General features: G+C 43.6%; 1 protein-coding gene across 2 annotated transcripts; it reads left to right on the top strand.

The window, feature by feature from the left end:
* The first annotated feature begins 2,442 nt into the window (after positions 1–2,442).
* Positions 2,443–15,934, top strand: LOC134445938 (rab5 GDP/GTP exchange factor-like). Of its 2 annotated transcripts, none has more exons than XM_063195102.1 (9): positions 2,443–2,493; positions 7,772–7,957; positions 8,578–8,708; positions 9,221–9,372; positions 9,529–9,598; positions 9,890–10,025; positions 10,295–10,386; positions 12,101–12,357; positions 13,228–15,934. In XM_063195102.1, exons 2-9 carry the CDS (start codon positions 7,800–7,802, stop codon positions 13,756–13,758), a joined length of 1,527 nt encoding a protein of 508 aa, XP_063051172.1. In that variant the 5' UTR covers positions 2,443–2,493; positions 7,772–7,799; the 3' UTR covers positions 13,759–15,934. The 2 variants fall into 2 exon arrangements, with proteins under 2 accessions (XP_063051172.1, XP_063051173.1); XM_063195103.1 differs by lacking the exon at positions 2,443–2,493 and adding an exon at positions 2,512–2,583.
* The last annotated feature ends 667 nt before the right edge of the window (positions 15,935–16,601 follow it).

Raw genomic sequence — 16,601 nt, forward strand, 5'->3', positions numbered from 1 at the left:
GGCCTGTTTATAGAATTTTGATTGGCTCAACAACACCGGACTGGTCACAGCCCTGACTCGCGAGCAGTGTGGGTTGAAGGCCTACTTTGATAAACTTTTTGACAGGTAGTTTTTTTGTGCAATCTGATGATGATCACTTCATTACTGATGATTATTTACGTGTCATTAGCCTACATGATTACATCATCTCATGATATTTGCGCAGACATTAGACATAAAGTTACTGGAGAGCTATTTATGATCTGCCCATTTCCCATCCCTGTGATGTCGTAGTCTGATTTTACCATCCTCTCGCACTAATATTATGATGTCCGTGTCTATAACTACAATACAATTAGACCACCTTTGTAGTTTACACAACAGTGTATATTTTGTTATACATTCATGGACATGGCATCTCAGCAGCATGTTTAACGTTTAAGAAAAACAAAAGACTTCAGCTTTTTGGGCTGCACTGCACGTCATGCTGCACATGTGCAAAGCTGTATTGGGTTTCAGCTACTCTTAATCTTCATCTGCAGGGACGGATTATGATTCCATGGTGTGTGTGTGTGTGTGTGTGTGCCCCCTTAATGGGTGTGTGTGTGTGTGTGTGTTGTGTGATTCAGGGTTTTAGGCCAGGGGTATTCCAACCCGACTAAATAGTAAACCGTTTAATTAATCTTTAGGTAGTGGTAAATCGCCTAATACAAGTAGCCTGTGTGTGTGTGTGTGTGTGTGTGTGTGTGTGTGTGTGTGTGTGTGTGTGTGTGTGTGTGTGTGTGTGTGTGTGTGTGTGTGTGTAAGAGAGAGAGAGAGAGAGAGAGAGAGAGAGAGAGAGAGAGAGAGAGAGAGAGAGAGAGAGAGAGAGAGAGAGAGAGAGAGAGAAAAGAAAGACATTGTCATTGTCATTGTCTTATTTATTTATATGTTTTACTGCACATTGGAGACTGGTCAAAATCCATTTTCAAACTTCTGTGCTAACCCTGTTACATAGATCTTTGACAATAAAGTACACTTGACTTGACTTGACTTGACTTGAGAAGAGCTGTAGTGCTTATTTTTCTTAGATAAATAAACTCAGCCAGGTTTATCACTTAACATTGTCCCCCGATAAATTTTGATGATGTTGTTAAAACCTGTGATTTTGATATTCTAATATCTCAATATACGAATGGAAATATATTCAGGCCCCCTTGGCCTGGGACCAGGTGGGGGCCCTTAGATTACTTTGTCCTAGCTAGCTGGTAGGCCCAGCCAATGTCCTCAACGCCGCTCTGTCTGTGTGTGTGTGTGTGTGTGTGTGTGTGTGTGTGTGTGTGTGTGTGTGTGTGTGTGTGTGTGTGTGTGTGTGTGTGTGTGTGTGTGTGTGTGTCAGGTGGTCAGTGCTACTGACTGAGGTAGGCTAGGCTACTGACTGAGTAGCCCATGGTAGCCTACTGTAAACATGTAAAAGAGGATTAATATATGAATGAGGTAGAGTATTTCAAGATTTCACTCTTTAAAATGGAAGAAAATGAAAATGACATTAAAATTGAGGGGTGCAGAACCTGATCGGTATGACCATAGGCCTAAAGATGACACCCATATCCTCAGCTCAACATTTGGGGGGATTTCCAATGACGTCTATTGTTATGTATATAGGTCAGTGAATTAAACCATGTGAAGTGAATGGAAACTTCAATGTGGAACTAAAGAAAAGGTAAATAGATTGAGACTTCCACTAGGAAATGAAACACTCCCCGACTTTTAAATCCTCATCATGAGAATAGCTTTTACAAAACAGACAGAAGAAGCTGGAGACAGATGGGAAAGTTTCTGAATGTCAAATCAAACGCTGAAAGGGTTTGTTTAATTGCTACAGTCGGTTTTCCCCAAAGGATCCATCCCTTTGGTTTCTTTTCTCAGCTCCGATTGAACCATTGCTTTTCCGGGTCGTGACTACGTCACTGTACAACAGTCAGAAATATTCTAGTAAGGGGAGATAGGACAGGTACATAGAAATTAACGGTGAAGATTCGTAACGCAAATATGGCGTCTACCCGCCTTTCTGGTAACAAGAGCCAATGTGCCTGCTGAGCTGCGTTGCCAGTGATCCAATCATCTGGCTGCATCGGCGCACGCGAAATTATGCACATGCTCAGTTGTGAAAAGCCGTTGCTCTCGTGCCGTTATGGAACTACTGCGCCTGCGCTCTGTCAAAAAAACCGTGAGAAAAGTGGCTCAAAAAGCTTTATTTTGACTCGTATGACACAACCAAGTAGTCTAGATTGATCAGTTTTTCACGGTCGTTTCAACCATATGGTTTTCACAACCGCTGGGTTCCCCTCCGTCCTATACTCAGTTTCCCCATTCATTTTTCCCATTGACTCTCAGATCTGGTCTACTTAATCGAGAAATAGCACCCCGGAGGCGTCACCAAGATGGCCGCCATATGTCCCCTCTCATTCTAGAATCTCTCTGCAACAGTGTGGAATCTTTTTAGTTGACGACTCGAAGCTGTGCTTGCCCGTGGTAAGATATGTCGTTTTTACAGTAGTATTAGCCGAAGTTAAACTCTCGATTTGCAGTGTTGTTGTTTGTTGGTTCGGAGAAGTTATTCGGGTAAATTGATGATTTAAAACTGTTTTGATCGTGCTCCATTAACTTTTTGACGACTGAGTGAGGCTAATCAACGACTTGTTGAATGACAGGGATAGCACGACAAACAAACATCGCTAACACAGCTGGGCAATTTTTGTGACAAGAAGCATTTTGGTAATACTAGTCCGTCTATGAAATAGTGTGTTTAGTAAACGTGGGTTAGTTCGCAGAGTTAAGACTCGCTTCATTAATGTAGTTGTGCATGTAGCATTACGATGAGTGCTCGTCTTGAACTAAAAAAAAGTTTGGAACTACGTCTAAAGATAATTAGTTGCTAACCTGAAAACTGTTGAACCAGAAGGTAGATAGCGAATGTGACACGTCTGCTTAAGTCCTACTTAATATGTCTCTGCGTCAAGTTACTGGCCAGCAGTGTAGTTTTCCTTTTTATTCTGAGCCATGGCATCTGTAAACATGTTCTTTAATCCTAAAATATCCCTCTTGAAATCTTTGAGGGTCTTATGTCCAATGGTCTCTGTAATGTGTCAAAACCAAGTTTCATGTCAATTGGTTTGCCCTATTGACACAATTTCTTGAAGTGAAGCCAAGACCATTTTTCATGGTAGGCTACACGGTCACGAGTTAGTCATGCTGAACTGGGGGCATTAGTCTATGACAGCATGGATGCAAAATCTATGAACTCTAAAACACTGAACAGTGCACATTAGCCTTATGTTTTTATACGCCATCTAGAAACATAGGAAGAGAATAACTACTTTATCGGCTGTATCTGAATTAACAATAGCCTGTTTTGCATAAATGACCGTAGACTTCGCATGTTCAACTGAGCAGCAGACTTCATATAGGGCCTACCTAAAGAATTGCTGTGTGTCTGAATTCATCAGCAAGCCTATTGCCAATACCTCACACTCAAAACTCTACTGACTCTTCTGTGTCTAGGTTATATTTTCGTTGTCATACATGCCTTTATTGCAAATTAAAAGAAACAATGCAGGATTCAGCTTACCCATACCACTGCAAGTTGTGCGCCCTAAGGTCAACATTGTTTTCCAAACCCCCATCAGTCGCCAACATTATGACTGCAAAACACATTACAAAATACTTCATTTGCAGCTTATCCCCATTGGCAAGGAAAAACTGTCCAATAGTTCATGTGCTTTGGAAGATGCGTTCTGCGTGTCCTAAGTCCAACATTGTTTTCCAAACCCCCATCAAGCATGTCTGCAAAACACATTACAAAATGCTTACCGTGTAGCTTAGAATCTATCCCTATTGGCAAGGAAAAAACTGTCCAATAGTGCTTTGGAAGATGCCTTCTAGAGTTAATGCTTTAATGGCTTTGTGATAGTGGGATCATGTCACAGCATAGGATGATGATGACTTAATGCAAAACGGCTATATTAATTTGTCTAAAAAGGATTAATCGCATATGTAAATGCAATAAATGCAGTTTATGTGCCATTTACAGTAAATTCAGCCTGTGGAAAGAAAGTTGTGGTAGAGCAACAGTCAGCACATCTCCAGTAATTTACTGTTAAACACATCAGTGATGACATGGAAGTGGTTTGTCAACCCATAAGCTTACTTCCCTCACTAACCTGTAGGCTTCACTTCTGACCTTCTCCAACTTCTGGTCTAGTTTGTTTGGTAATAGGGTGGTATTTTAATTAGGGAATTTGCTATGAGACGTGAAAACAGTCACAAATGTTGCTGCAGATAAGAGTGGACACTAAAAACTTGTCTTTCAGGTTTGTGTTCTCCTACAGACCTCAGGCAGCTTGATGTATGACATGGCAAGAAAACACAATTATATTGAAATGTAGCCTTTTAATCTGTTTTGAACACTTGACCCTTAGTATTGATCAAAGACTTGTTCAGGTTTGCGTTCTCCTACAGACCCCAGACAGATTGTTCTAAGACGGGGCAAGGAAACAAAATCTTATTTTAGTGAAATTTAGTCTTGCAATGTTGTGTTTAATACTTGGATGTGTCATGCAGCTGTATCTCCAGTAATGCCAAAAGTCAGGACATGTTGTGTTACAGTACAGTACAATACATTAAATCAAACAAAAAAGGGAAAAGAGGAAGCTAAAGAAGGAGAGAGTTTGCGTTTTCAGTCTGTTTGCTTGGAACTGGAAGTCTACTACACTTCTGGATTAAACTGTTGCAAAATCCCATTTCAACACCAAATGTAATCCTTAATGCCATAGTAGTGCCAGCAGTGGCATTCGACCAAGTTTTGTGTGGAAGCAGTCTCGTGCTATGTTACCTCAGTGTTGTAGACTAAGCTTACTACACAGTAGTAGGCTCTTTCCAGCAATGTAGACGACAATACAACCTTTGCCCCTGAAGTGGAATGAATATACCCTGCCTTAATATGACGATAAGTCTTGCACTATAGTAGTGTTTCTCAGCGGGGGGCGCTACAGCCCCCCAAGGAGCGTTGAGGAGCCCTAGGGGGGGGGGCGTTGAGAAGGATACAGCCGAGTGGGGAAGGGGCTTAGTTGCCATTGAGGGGCATTAGTCTATTTCATCTTTCAATACTAAAGGGGGCGTTAGTTGACTTATGATGAGGTCAAGGGGGTGTTGGGAGGCTCATCATGAGGTCAAGGTGGCGTTTCAAAAAAGATTGAGAACCAGTTCTATGCACCAATATCACGGATACCAGTAGAAATCAGAGTCAGCTGATTGGTTTGAGTGAATGCCTGGCCTGGGAAAAGAAATGTGTGGCATGGCCTGTAGTGCCCTAGAATCTAGAGCAGTGGTTCCCAACCTATGGGTCGGGACCCACCTTATGGGTCGCCAAAGATCCACAGGGGGTCGCGGAGCCCTCTTTATTTTAAGGGGTTTCATTTTAAATATATATGGCCCATGTTGACTAAAAGACAAAGCATTTAACTAATAAATGCATAGAAGCAACAAATTGTAAGTGCTACACTAATCATTTATTCTAAATTTCACCACAGACAAATTGAGGAATAAAATAACTAAAATTAGTTTTCGCAGGAAACAGAGGGCATCTTGTGACTCCGTCTCGTGCGGGCGCTCGCGTGGTTGGGTCACCAAAGCTTAAAATAGTAAAAACATGGGTCCCTGAAGAAAAAGGTTGGGAACCACTGATCTAGATGACTGGCTTCTGCTCTGTAGCCTACATACTGCTCTTGCCTGAAGGGAGGTCTTTTGGCGTACTTATGTTACATGTACTTATGTTATGTTTTGGATTCATGAAATCCAGGGGTGCGTTTCACGACAGCTTTGTTGCTGACCAGTTAGCAACTTAGTAGGTTGCCTATGGGACATTTCATTGCAACCAAGTAAGTTGCTAACTTGGTTAGCAATGGCATTTTAGAGAAACTGGGTCCAGATCAATTGTTTCTGAACAGCATTCTGCTGACCCTTCTGTGTTCTGGCTCATGGATGTAATTTTAGATGTGGATGGTGGCGACATGTGACGTGAGATAAGCCTAGCTTGTTCAGGATAGAATGCCCATACAATTTGCCATATTTAAGTCCCCAGCACTTTCCAAGCCAAACCCACACCTTTGTATTGGGGTCAATATCACTTATTTCTGTATGTGTCTCATACAGTATGCATGCTGACAGTATTTGGGTGTTTTGGCTTTGACTTTTGTGATAACTAGTTTGCCCTTTGTCACATACTGACTTGCCATAGGGTTTTGGATTTGACTTTTGAAATGTGTTGCTGATTCTGGTGAGTGGTGAGGTGTTTTGGAAATGATTTTTGGAATGTATAAGTTTATCACTCAGGACATACTGTCCACAACAGCATACAACAAGCAACCCTTATCACTAGTGAATTGTTTTAGTTTTAAGCTTAACTTTTGGGGTTTTGCATCCATTTCTTTCTGTCTTCCACGTTGGTGCCCCTTGACTTGACCCTGGTCATGTGCTTTGAATTTTGACTTTCGTGTTGCCTTCGTCATGTGTCTGTAGGACCGCTGGAATTTAGAGTTACCTCTGCGTGCTTAACCTTATAAGTAGTAAACCGTTTCGGATTTGACTTTTTTTGGATGTGATTAGTTGTAAGCAACTGTTCTTCTTTTTGGAGTTTGAAAGATATTTTGTTATTCATCTGAGGAACTCAATCAGTTTATGGTTGATGTAAGGGGAAACATTAGTAGTTGCACTTCTGTAGACTGACGTCAGCTACATCAACCAGAAACTAATGGTCCTTTCTAGGGCTGCACAATATATCGAAAATGTATCAAAATTGCGAATTGTGACGATATGCATATCGCGAAAATGACTTATCACGAAGTAAAACATTTCTGTGCAGTCCAATCACTTGCTGACTGTTGCCACGACCCCCACACAGACCGACAAATTAGTGACAAGGAAAACAATCGACTATATTTCTAAATATCGTTTAAATATTGTTATTAAGGTATTGCATGCCGTTATCGAGTAGGCCTATCTTTTTTTTCTGATATCGTGCAGCCCTAGTCCTTTCCTCAGTTTAGGGGGCATCCACAGTTGAGGAACACACCCAGGTCTTTCAATGTTCAAGAAGTTGAATTGTTGCTAACCAAATTTGATAAAATCTGAATGAATGAGAATCTTAACAGACAGACATGCCAACTTCTGTGATTCGTCATGCGTTTGCAAAGTGACTGGGGGCACAAGTGATTGTGGCTTACTGTTGTCAGTGGTGAATTGTTTTGGATTTAAGTTTTTGAATAACATGACCTGGATGAATGGTCTTTGTCATGTGCCTGTCTTCAGGGCAGCCGGGAAGCGTGAGTGTCCTTGTGCACACATCCTTTCCCTTGTTTTCAGTAGTAAACTGCTCTACATTTGACTTTTGTTCATTCTCTGCCTTTTGGGCTGAGAGCAGTGTGCACAGACATTTTGGGGGGCATGTGCTGAAGGGGTGTTGTTGGGGGCATGTGGAGTTTCCGGCAATCTTACTAGACTAAAATGGGAATATATTAAATTGGGGGGCATTATTACCTTCACACCTCGTCCCTATCTTTGCACACCTTTGGCTGAGGACAAGAGTCAGGTCAGCACACATCCTTACCTTTGATTAACTAAATCAAACAGAAATTGACACTAGGGGGCACTGTGGCTCAACACGCTAAGCCCCCCTCCCTTCGTTTCATGTCTCCTCCTCTCACAAATTGACACTAAAGCTGACTTTGACGGTTTTTCTTCTATGTGTCTTTAGGGCGGCTGGGAGCGTGAGTGACCTCGGCATGTGGGAGGATCAGGGACGGGGCATCCGGGTCTCGCCGGCCGAGCTGCTCTGCAAAAATGGCTGCGGTTTCTACGGCAACTCGGCCTGGCAGGGCTACTGCTCCAAGTGCTGGCGAGAGAGGGCCCGCAAACCCGAGGCCGACAGGCGGGATCATGGGTAAGAGATGGAACCAACCCGGGGCAGGGAAAAGGCGCTTTCTGGCATACCTGCAAACTTGTCACCTTTTGGTGACAGTCACCTTTTTCCCGGCCAATTAGGTCATTCACGTGAATCATGTAGAACTGGAGATTTTTTGGGGGGGGTCACCATAAAGAACACTAGAAGATTGGAAAAATGTTTCCTGGTCTGATGAGTCTTGATATCTACTGCAACACTCAGTTGGAATGGTCAGAATTTGGCGTCAGTAACATGAAAACATAGACTAACTTACATCAATGTTTCAGACTGGAGATATAATAGGATAAGGATATTTTCTTGGCACTATTTGGGCCAATAAGTACCAATTTATCTTTGTTTGAATGCCACAGCCTACTCGAGTTGGGGTCCGCTGGAGACTGTCACTTTTTTTTCTCTGACGAGTTTGCAGGTCTGTTTCTGGGACGGGAATGGGCATAGACCGAAAACACCTTGGTTGGTTTTATAAGTCTAAGGGAATGGGTCTTGACAAGCTTTGTCAGGAATAAGCAGTTACATCAGTTCACAGCCTGAGGTTAAATCATACATCATGTCATTTCAGCGTGAATAACTGAAATATTTTTTGCATGCTTCTGTGTCAGCTCGCAGAGCATTTCAGGGTCGTCCCTCACTTTCTCCAAGTTTGAGGAGAAGAAGAATTCAGAGAGCAACCGACGCACCAGTGCCATGAAGAGGCTCTTCTGGGGGAGTCCACCTGCCCCCAAACGCTCAGGTGACCTCCCCCTAATCCCTCACTGATGCTCACATCACTACAGCCCACCTTACTTAACTTTCCTGCATAGCACTTCACTTCACCTCACACCATGACAGGATTTAAATTAAGTGCTCTGATCTTAAAGTGAAAAATGTCCAAGGTGTCTTATTTTCATTTGAAGCCAAAAGACATCTTTAGTGTCATATTGTAAATTGTAAGTGTCTGGGTCAGTGTCGGCCCAGTACATCAGAAAACCTTGTTTTCAGTGTGTGTGAAGTGTCAGAGTGCCAGACAAAGGCAGAAATGCATCATAGTTATCAGGGCTCTGATCATTGACTACTGACATTTTATAATTGCCAATTAGATTATTTTTCGATTATTTGTTGTGATGTCGTGTCATTGCAGAGGTGTTCTTAAGTATCGAAAATAATCAAATCCCTGCTTAAAGAAATCGATACCGTATCGTATCGCCATGGAGGCTGTGATTTACACCCCTATTAATGTTCATGCCTGTTGGTTTGATGCTGCAGATGTGCCAGAGCCCCAGCCAGAGGCGCTGCAGGGCTTTGACGGCCTGGAGCCCGGAGACTTCACCAACTTTCTGAAACTCCTCAGAAGCCCCGCCTCCCAGCGCCTGCAGTCCCGATGCTCCGCCTTCCTCAACACCATGGAGGCCTACCATGTAAGTAGAGCAAGAGGAAGATTTAGGTGTTGTGGTCAATTTCTTGGAATGAATTTGTTTTCTGTTCAACATGCGTTATTGTTGGTTTGTCTGTGTTTGTCGTAGTTTCCCACAGTAAAAATGTAATCTTGAAAGTGTATGCATGTGTTTGCGCAGAATCTCGATGTGGAAAAACAAGCGGACTTGGTTCAGGAGTTCTATCAGAACATTGCTCTTCACTTCAGCGGTGAGTAATCTCAACAACAATGTCGTTCATGTATCTACTACCCGAGCAAGCTAGTATTGTAAATGATGCACATAAATATAAAACATGCATGAATTAAAGCAAAGGAGATCAGTTGGACGTGGTGGTGATGGTGTGTGTGTGCATGTGCGCGTGTGCGGGCGCCCACATGCATAGTCGATGGTCTTGAATAAAACATGTTGAAGACAGTTTACTTTTTTGCTGTGTGTATATGTTTCGGATAGTTTGCCGTAAATCATGGACATGCTGCTGAATTTTGTGTGTGTGTGACAGGCCTGTCTGAAGCCAAGGTGGCTCAGTTGATGGAGCACATGGAGAAGCTGATCATGACGCGGCTCCACAAGTGGGTCTTCTGCCACGATAGCTGTGATGACGAGCAGAGGGACCTGACACTACAGAGAAGGATCAAGTGAGAGCCGGCATTTCCGCGCTTTTGTCACTCATTAACTTACAACACACACACACACACACACACACACACACACTGTCTTTTGTCTGTCACACTCACATACAAGGCACAGCTGCAAAATTTCAGGACATGTATAACTTATTCTTTTCCCCTGTTTGGCCCTTTGACCCCACTGAGAAATAGTTGCTCGGTCCTTTCATAATATTGAATGCAAATGATGCAAACGGTTATCTGGTTATCACCTGTGTTCACGCTTGTCTCCCGGACAGGTCTTTAAACTGGGTAACGCCTCAGATGCTGCGTGTTCCATTCCCCGATGGAGGACCTGAAGTTAATGATCCCTACATCCACGCCATCACAGGTGTGTAGCCCCACTGGCAGGGGAAATGTCCGAACTTGACGCCCCCTATGTTGTGTCTCTAAATGTGCGTTAATACTATAGTCTTGTGATTCTCAAACTGTGGGCCTTGAAAGTATTCCAAGCATGCCTATTTTGTACAAATCAAAATTACGTTTGTGCGTGTGTGTGTGAGACCGTTGACAATTTGAGTTGTATTGTTTATTTGGTCGGTGTGGGCCCAGAACATTTATGAAAATTTCAAGTGGGCCCCAATTAGGAATTGGTTGGAAACACCTGCAGTCTGGCGTTGTCCATACTTACTGCACAAAATGTAGCTAAATTTTACGTAGCAAAGAGAGATATCCTCCGCACTCCTGCACTTCACAATCTGGTGCGTCTCGGGAAAGGACTTGGTAAATACAGTGGAAGAAAGGAGTCACCGGAGCATCTTCAGATGTGGAAAATAACTTGTTTTATTGGGCAAGCGCCAAGACTAACGTTTCGACGTTCACACGTCTTCTTGGCGCTTGCCCAATAAAACAAGTTATTTTCCACATCTGAAGATGCTCCGGTGACTCCTTTCTTCCACTGTAGCTAAATTTTAGTCAGGCCAAGCTGACTGCTCACTCCATTTAGAATTTTCAGGCAGTTTTGCTCAATGGGATGGGTGTAAGGCAAGGCGGACGCCACCCCACCATTACTATGGGTGTAAGGCAAACACACACTAGTACTTCTGCCATTGGCCATTGGCCATGGAGTACATAATCCATAGTTGCTATTATTTTGGAGGTGAGACAAGGTCACTCAGTGGCAGCCATACAGACACTGTTACAAAACAGGCCGGTACTGCATGTAGTCATTAGTAATTATTAAGACAATGAAGTTGTTGTGGCCTGACTATAGAAATTGGCTATGGGCTATCGGGTTCTTTTGATCTTTATTTAAGCCAAAGCTCATTTGGAGGGAAACTCCATAAAAGCGTGCCAGATGTTAGCATGTATGCTGTTACATAAATCCTTGACACCTGTCTCTCAGTTGGTCATCTACTAAAGATGATTTTGGTTTCTCATGGTTAAGAAAACATATCACTGGCACACTAATCTAGGATTTTTGGTACAAATGTTTTACACCCTGGTCTGCACATATCTGGAACACAAGCTTTTATTTACTGGTATTTCACAACAATGCCATACAGTACAACACTGTTCTGTTAACAGTCAGGCATTGTGATATTGACGCTAAAACGGTGCAACGTAGAAGAAGAAAAAAATCAGGACAAAATGCAAAATTCCTGTAGATTGTTAACATGCATGGTAGCTTTTTTAACATCAAATCACTTTCTGGTAAAACAAGAGAATGAAATTGAACCATATCTGTCTCGGTCTCCATGTGTTTGCCTGCAGTCATCAGAGAAGTGGAGTTGCCCTGAAGCTTCCGTGTCTGGCAAAACAGAATTGAGTTGAACATGTTGTATGTACTGTATATCTGTGTGTCGGCAACCATCATTGAAATGCATGTCATAACCTCCGGCAAGGTTGTTATGTGATCGTCCGAGTTTGTGTGTCCGTTCATTTGCTTCTTACGTGCGAGGGGCATGACTGTTTCTGTCCACTAAAGGGCAGAGGTGCACGCACTCAGAGTGCATTTCTAGTTTTGTATGTATTGTCTCCATGCGTCTGCAGCCCACATTGAACTGGATGTTATTTTGTATCTATCTGTCTTCCTGTGTCTGCAGCCATTATTGAGATGGATGCCAAGCGTGCCCCCCAGGACAAGCTGACGTGCGTGTCGCGCTGCTGCCAGAACGTCTTCACGGTGCTGGCCTCCTCCAGCAGCAAGCCGGCGTGCGCAGACGACTTCCTGTCCGCCCTGATCTACGTGGTGCTCAGTGCCAACCCGCCGCGCCTGCACTCCAACATGCAGTACATCATCCGCTTCGGCCTGCCACACAGCCTCCGCAGCGGCGAGACCGGATACTACTTCACTAACCTGGTGAGGAAACACCCTCGTGTACTACATTTCAGGAGCCCGTTTCTGGAAAGCATTGTTGCTAACCAGTTATCAACTTAGTAGATGGCCAATGGGAAATTGCATTGCAACCAAGTAAGTTGCTAACTGGTTGGCGAGTATGCTTTCGAGAAACGGGGTCCTGTAGATAAGTTTTTTTGTTTACAAATATACACGATGTGAGGAGGGGCAAGATGCTAAGCAGCTAACCACATGAGCATTAGCGACAGCAGTTTCCGACAATCAGAGGTTGCAGAGGGACCCCTAGCTGCACATGCACACAGGAATGTTTGTAAACGGGAAACCTATGAATTGGTTGGCTACGCTTACTTAACAAACCTGGCAACCACTCAGGTCTTTGATTATCTGCCCTGCCGTTTCAAAGGTTTGGGATTATTGAAGAATGGCAAGTTAAGTCAAGACTGTCTCAGTTGTGTTATTTTTACCGACTACTACAGTACTTTACAAACCTGGTGATAACCGTCATGTTTATTTGCAACTATCATACATGTCAGATCCCAAGTAAGAAATTTCCGTGTCAAAGATAATTTATTCATGACATAGTTTAACAAGGTACTTAGTACTGTATACAATATTCTTCTGGTATTGAAAATCTCTTACATTAAGCATTATTTTGTGAACGACAATTTCAGCAGTTGTTGTGCAAGAACCTTTCCACATTTCCATGACAACACGGCACACGTTCATATCACATTGTTTTGTATGAGTCATGTGAAGTGGCAACCAAAGCTTCCTCACATTGTTCTTTTTCAGTTATACTCAGTGGCAACCAAGCTTGCTATGTCCAGTCCGGTGGCATCTAACCTTTTGTAACCTGGTGTTCATCTGTTTCAGTCGTGCTCGGTGGCCTTCATAGAGAAGCTGGATGCCAGAGCTCTGAACCTGAGCCCCGAGGAGTTCCAGCGCTTCATGCAGCGCCGAACGCAGCACAGCAGCCTCTTCAACTACACAGACACCACCAACAACAACACCTCCACACTAGCCGCCAACAACAACAACACCACCACCACCACCGCAAACGGTGAGACCCTGCTGCCCTCTGCCAACGGCCCCAAGAGCCTTAGCAAGGGCCAGCAGCGCGGGCTGGAGGTGCGGGCCCGCCTGGAGGATCTGAAGGGCCGGCAGGAGCGCGTGCAGAAGGGAGCCCTCTCTCTCCAGCAGCAGTTGCAGCGCTGGGTGCGAGACATCCACCTGCAGCTGGACCGCGTCTACGCGGCGCACAGAGATGACCTCACGGCCACGGAGGTGCGGGCCGACGACGACGTGGTGGTGGTTCAGGGGAAGGAGGGCAGCGGCGGGGACGGGGACATGCTGGTGCTGCAGCAGGACGAGGACGCGCAGGAGGCCAACGAGACGGACTGCTGAGCTCAAAAAGGACACTACGTACATTCCATGGACACACCAACACTGCACAGCACAGCACAGCACGGCTCAATGGATGGCTGGCGATTTTTGGAGCTGGCGATTTTTGTGAATACCTGGTTCCTGGTTGGAGTTTGCTTATCCGAAACATTCACTCACTGGGTGCTTTGATGGGCAACCCCAACCATGAACGGCAAAAATCGTCAGTTGGAAAAAGTGTCAAATCTGTTCAACTGAGTACAATGGACACTTTGTGTCCATTCTAAGACACAGATGTAATTTAACGTGCAGATGACCTCACCGGAACAGAGGTGCACTGCACACCGATGAAGATAACGTCATGGAGGAGGAGGAGAAGAAGAACAACAACAACAGCACCAGTGGCAAGGAGGTCCTGGTATTGCAGAATGACGTTGTGGAGGAGATGTGCTCAAATGAGGCTGACTGTTGATGCGTAAAGACAAGGGGGGTGGGTGAAGATGATGGTGAAGGGTTCATGTTATTGTGTGTACGAAATACAGGAGATCTGTGCCATTCTGTCTACTGCGTCACCATGGGGACCAGGAGTAGGTGTGAAAAATGAAACCTGGGGCTTGTACTAAGAAGCTGGTTCAGGAGTAAACCAGGTTACGTTAAGAGGTAAATCCTCTTATAGAAGAGCCTGGAGTCTTCATTTTTACCAGGTGTGCAAAAATGAGATGTTGACTCTGGGAAAAAATATAAGAAGTGGGTGTTGGACAGGTGGGTGGGTTGATGGATATGGTAATGTGGTATGTTAAGGTTCCTCATGGTACACACACACACACACACACACACACACCTCACACGTTTTGGTAGCATGTAGCGCTTTTATTGTAGCTTTCGTGTTCAGCCTGTGCCATTGTGTATATTACCATGACACTGACTGTTCAGCTGAGCAAGAGGAGGGTGTTGATGGTGAATAACCAGTCACTAGTCAAACTTCTCCCGAAGTGCACACAGATGGATAGGGTCAGTTTACAACTTATTCTGTGCCTTTGTATGAACCATCATAAGACTGTTTACTATTGAGATGGTCAGAAGCTGTTTGGTTTACATGGTAGAGGGGAATAATGCTCACTAATGACAAGACACAAAAACAAGACTCGAGACCAAGATGAATGGATCATATGGTCGAGTGACTTGGTTTGTCATGGTAGACTAACTCGCCTCACATGTTTGGTAGTACTTGTAGCTTTTGTATTCAGACTGTATCATTATTGTACATCGTCATCAGAGTGTGGACTGTTGAGCCCAAGGACTGAACATTCCATAGACACACAGCAAGGTTCAATACACAGTGTTTTGAAGTATTTGCAATGAACCATTTTCCAAAACAAAACCAGACCAGGCAGATGCATACGGTCAGAGAGAGAGGTTTCTTTACCCACTCACTTCATGGTACACAAACACACACCTGGGATGCATTTCTGGAAAATATGGTTGCTAACTATGTTAGCTACTTTGTTAGTTGCAATGCAATTTTCCATTGGCATCTAGTACTGAAGTTGCTAACTGCTAACAATTACGCTTTCCAGAAATGCACACCTGTTGTGATCTCTGTGTGCATCATTGGTACATGGTACACAGATGCATCACTTTTGGTGGTACTTGTAGCTGTCGTGTTCTGCCTGGGTCACTGTGTACACGATTCTATTCACTGCTCTTAAATCTCATTCATTGCTGGTAAGATATTCAGCACACATATTGATCCAATACTACCTTAGCCTACTGAATCACACTTTCACACTGTGGTAAATGCCTTAACCTCGTCTGTTGACATTCCTGCTATAAGCTACTACAGTGCACGTTGTATTCCTGAGATTTACCTTTTGGCATACTGAGTCCATTATAGAGTTTCTACTTTTGTTTATCAATAATCTTGTTAGGTCATTATTATGCATCATCGTTATGTGATATGTATCCTTAACGGAAGCTATTGAAAGTATTGAAGCGAAGGTGTACTTGATGATTTTTTACGTGTTGGTGATTGCCTTTGCCTTGCCTTGATGGGAGGCCTTGACTTACCCCTCTTTTGAAAGCACTAAAGATTTATGTGTATGTCTTGACTTGACACGTCTGCGGTTTATATGAAATGAAGGAACTGAATGGGGTCTGAAATATGTATGTGAATAGAAATAAATGTGATGGAAGGAATAAATATCAATTTGCCAAACAGCTGGTATGTGTCCATAATTATATGCATGTGTTCTTTAATCTTCAATCTATGTTTATCATGACCAGGGGCAGTGCCACTGATCGTATTGGCTAGGCTCAGCACAAACGAGGACTGATTACTGCTCAGCCCCTGGGGCCCAAGCCTCTGTGCTACAAAAACATTTCATTATTGGCCTATATTTATGTTTTCACATTGTGTTAGAATTGCAATTTTAACTACTGTAAAAATACTTCAAAATTTGCCCGAATCTGCAACAATCAAAGCGCTTAAATGTCTTAAGTAAACACCCAATCTTTTTTAACCTCAAGATTTCATGGAGGGGAGGGGGCTTTTTTGTTGTCTAGCCCAGGGGCCCACGTAATCATGTAGGACTCAATACATACAATGTACTGATGATGACCCAGTTGTGGGCCCCTTCCTTGGACCATTTGACTTGTTTGTACCCCCATCAGCTTCTTTAATCATGACACATTCTGACATGATGTGTTCCTTGAAAATTCTGTGTTGCCAGTTCTTTTCAGCAATATTTTATGATTCCGTAGGCCTATGGCTCTTCTGGGTAGAGTTCATGTCATGTGTTGAGCAGTTAAGAGCCATAGGCCTACGGAATCATAAAACATACTAAGACCCATCGATTATAGAAGATTTA

The sequence above is a fragment of the Engraulis encrasicolus genome, chromosome 3 (genome assembly GCF_034702125.1).
Source record: "Engraulis encrasicolus isolate BLACKSEA-1 chromosome 3, IST_EnEncr_1.0, whole genome shotgun sequence".
Classification (NCBI taxonomy): Eukaryota; Metazoa; Chordata; class Actinopteri; order Clupeiformes; family Engraulidae; genus Engraulis; species Engraulis encrasicolus.

What these genes read in the sequence shown, in the direction of transcription:
- LOC134445938 (XM_063195102.1), top strand. Translation starts at nt 7,800, where the DNA reads ATGTGGGAGGATCAGGGACGGGGCATCCGGGTCTCGCCGGCCGAGCTG. An exon ending in ACACTACAGAGAAGGATCAA is followed by an intron (nt 10,026 to 10,294) that starts GTGAGAGCCGGC and finishes TCTCCCGGACAG; the next exon opens with GTCTTTAAACTGGGTAACGC. An exon ending in CTACATCCACGCCATCACAG is followed by an intron (nt 10,387 to 12,100) that starts GTGTGTAGCCCC and finishes CTGTGTCTGCAG; the next exon opens with CCATTATTGAGATGGATGCC.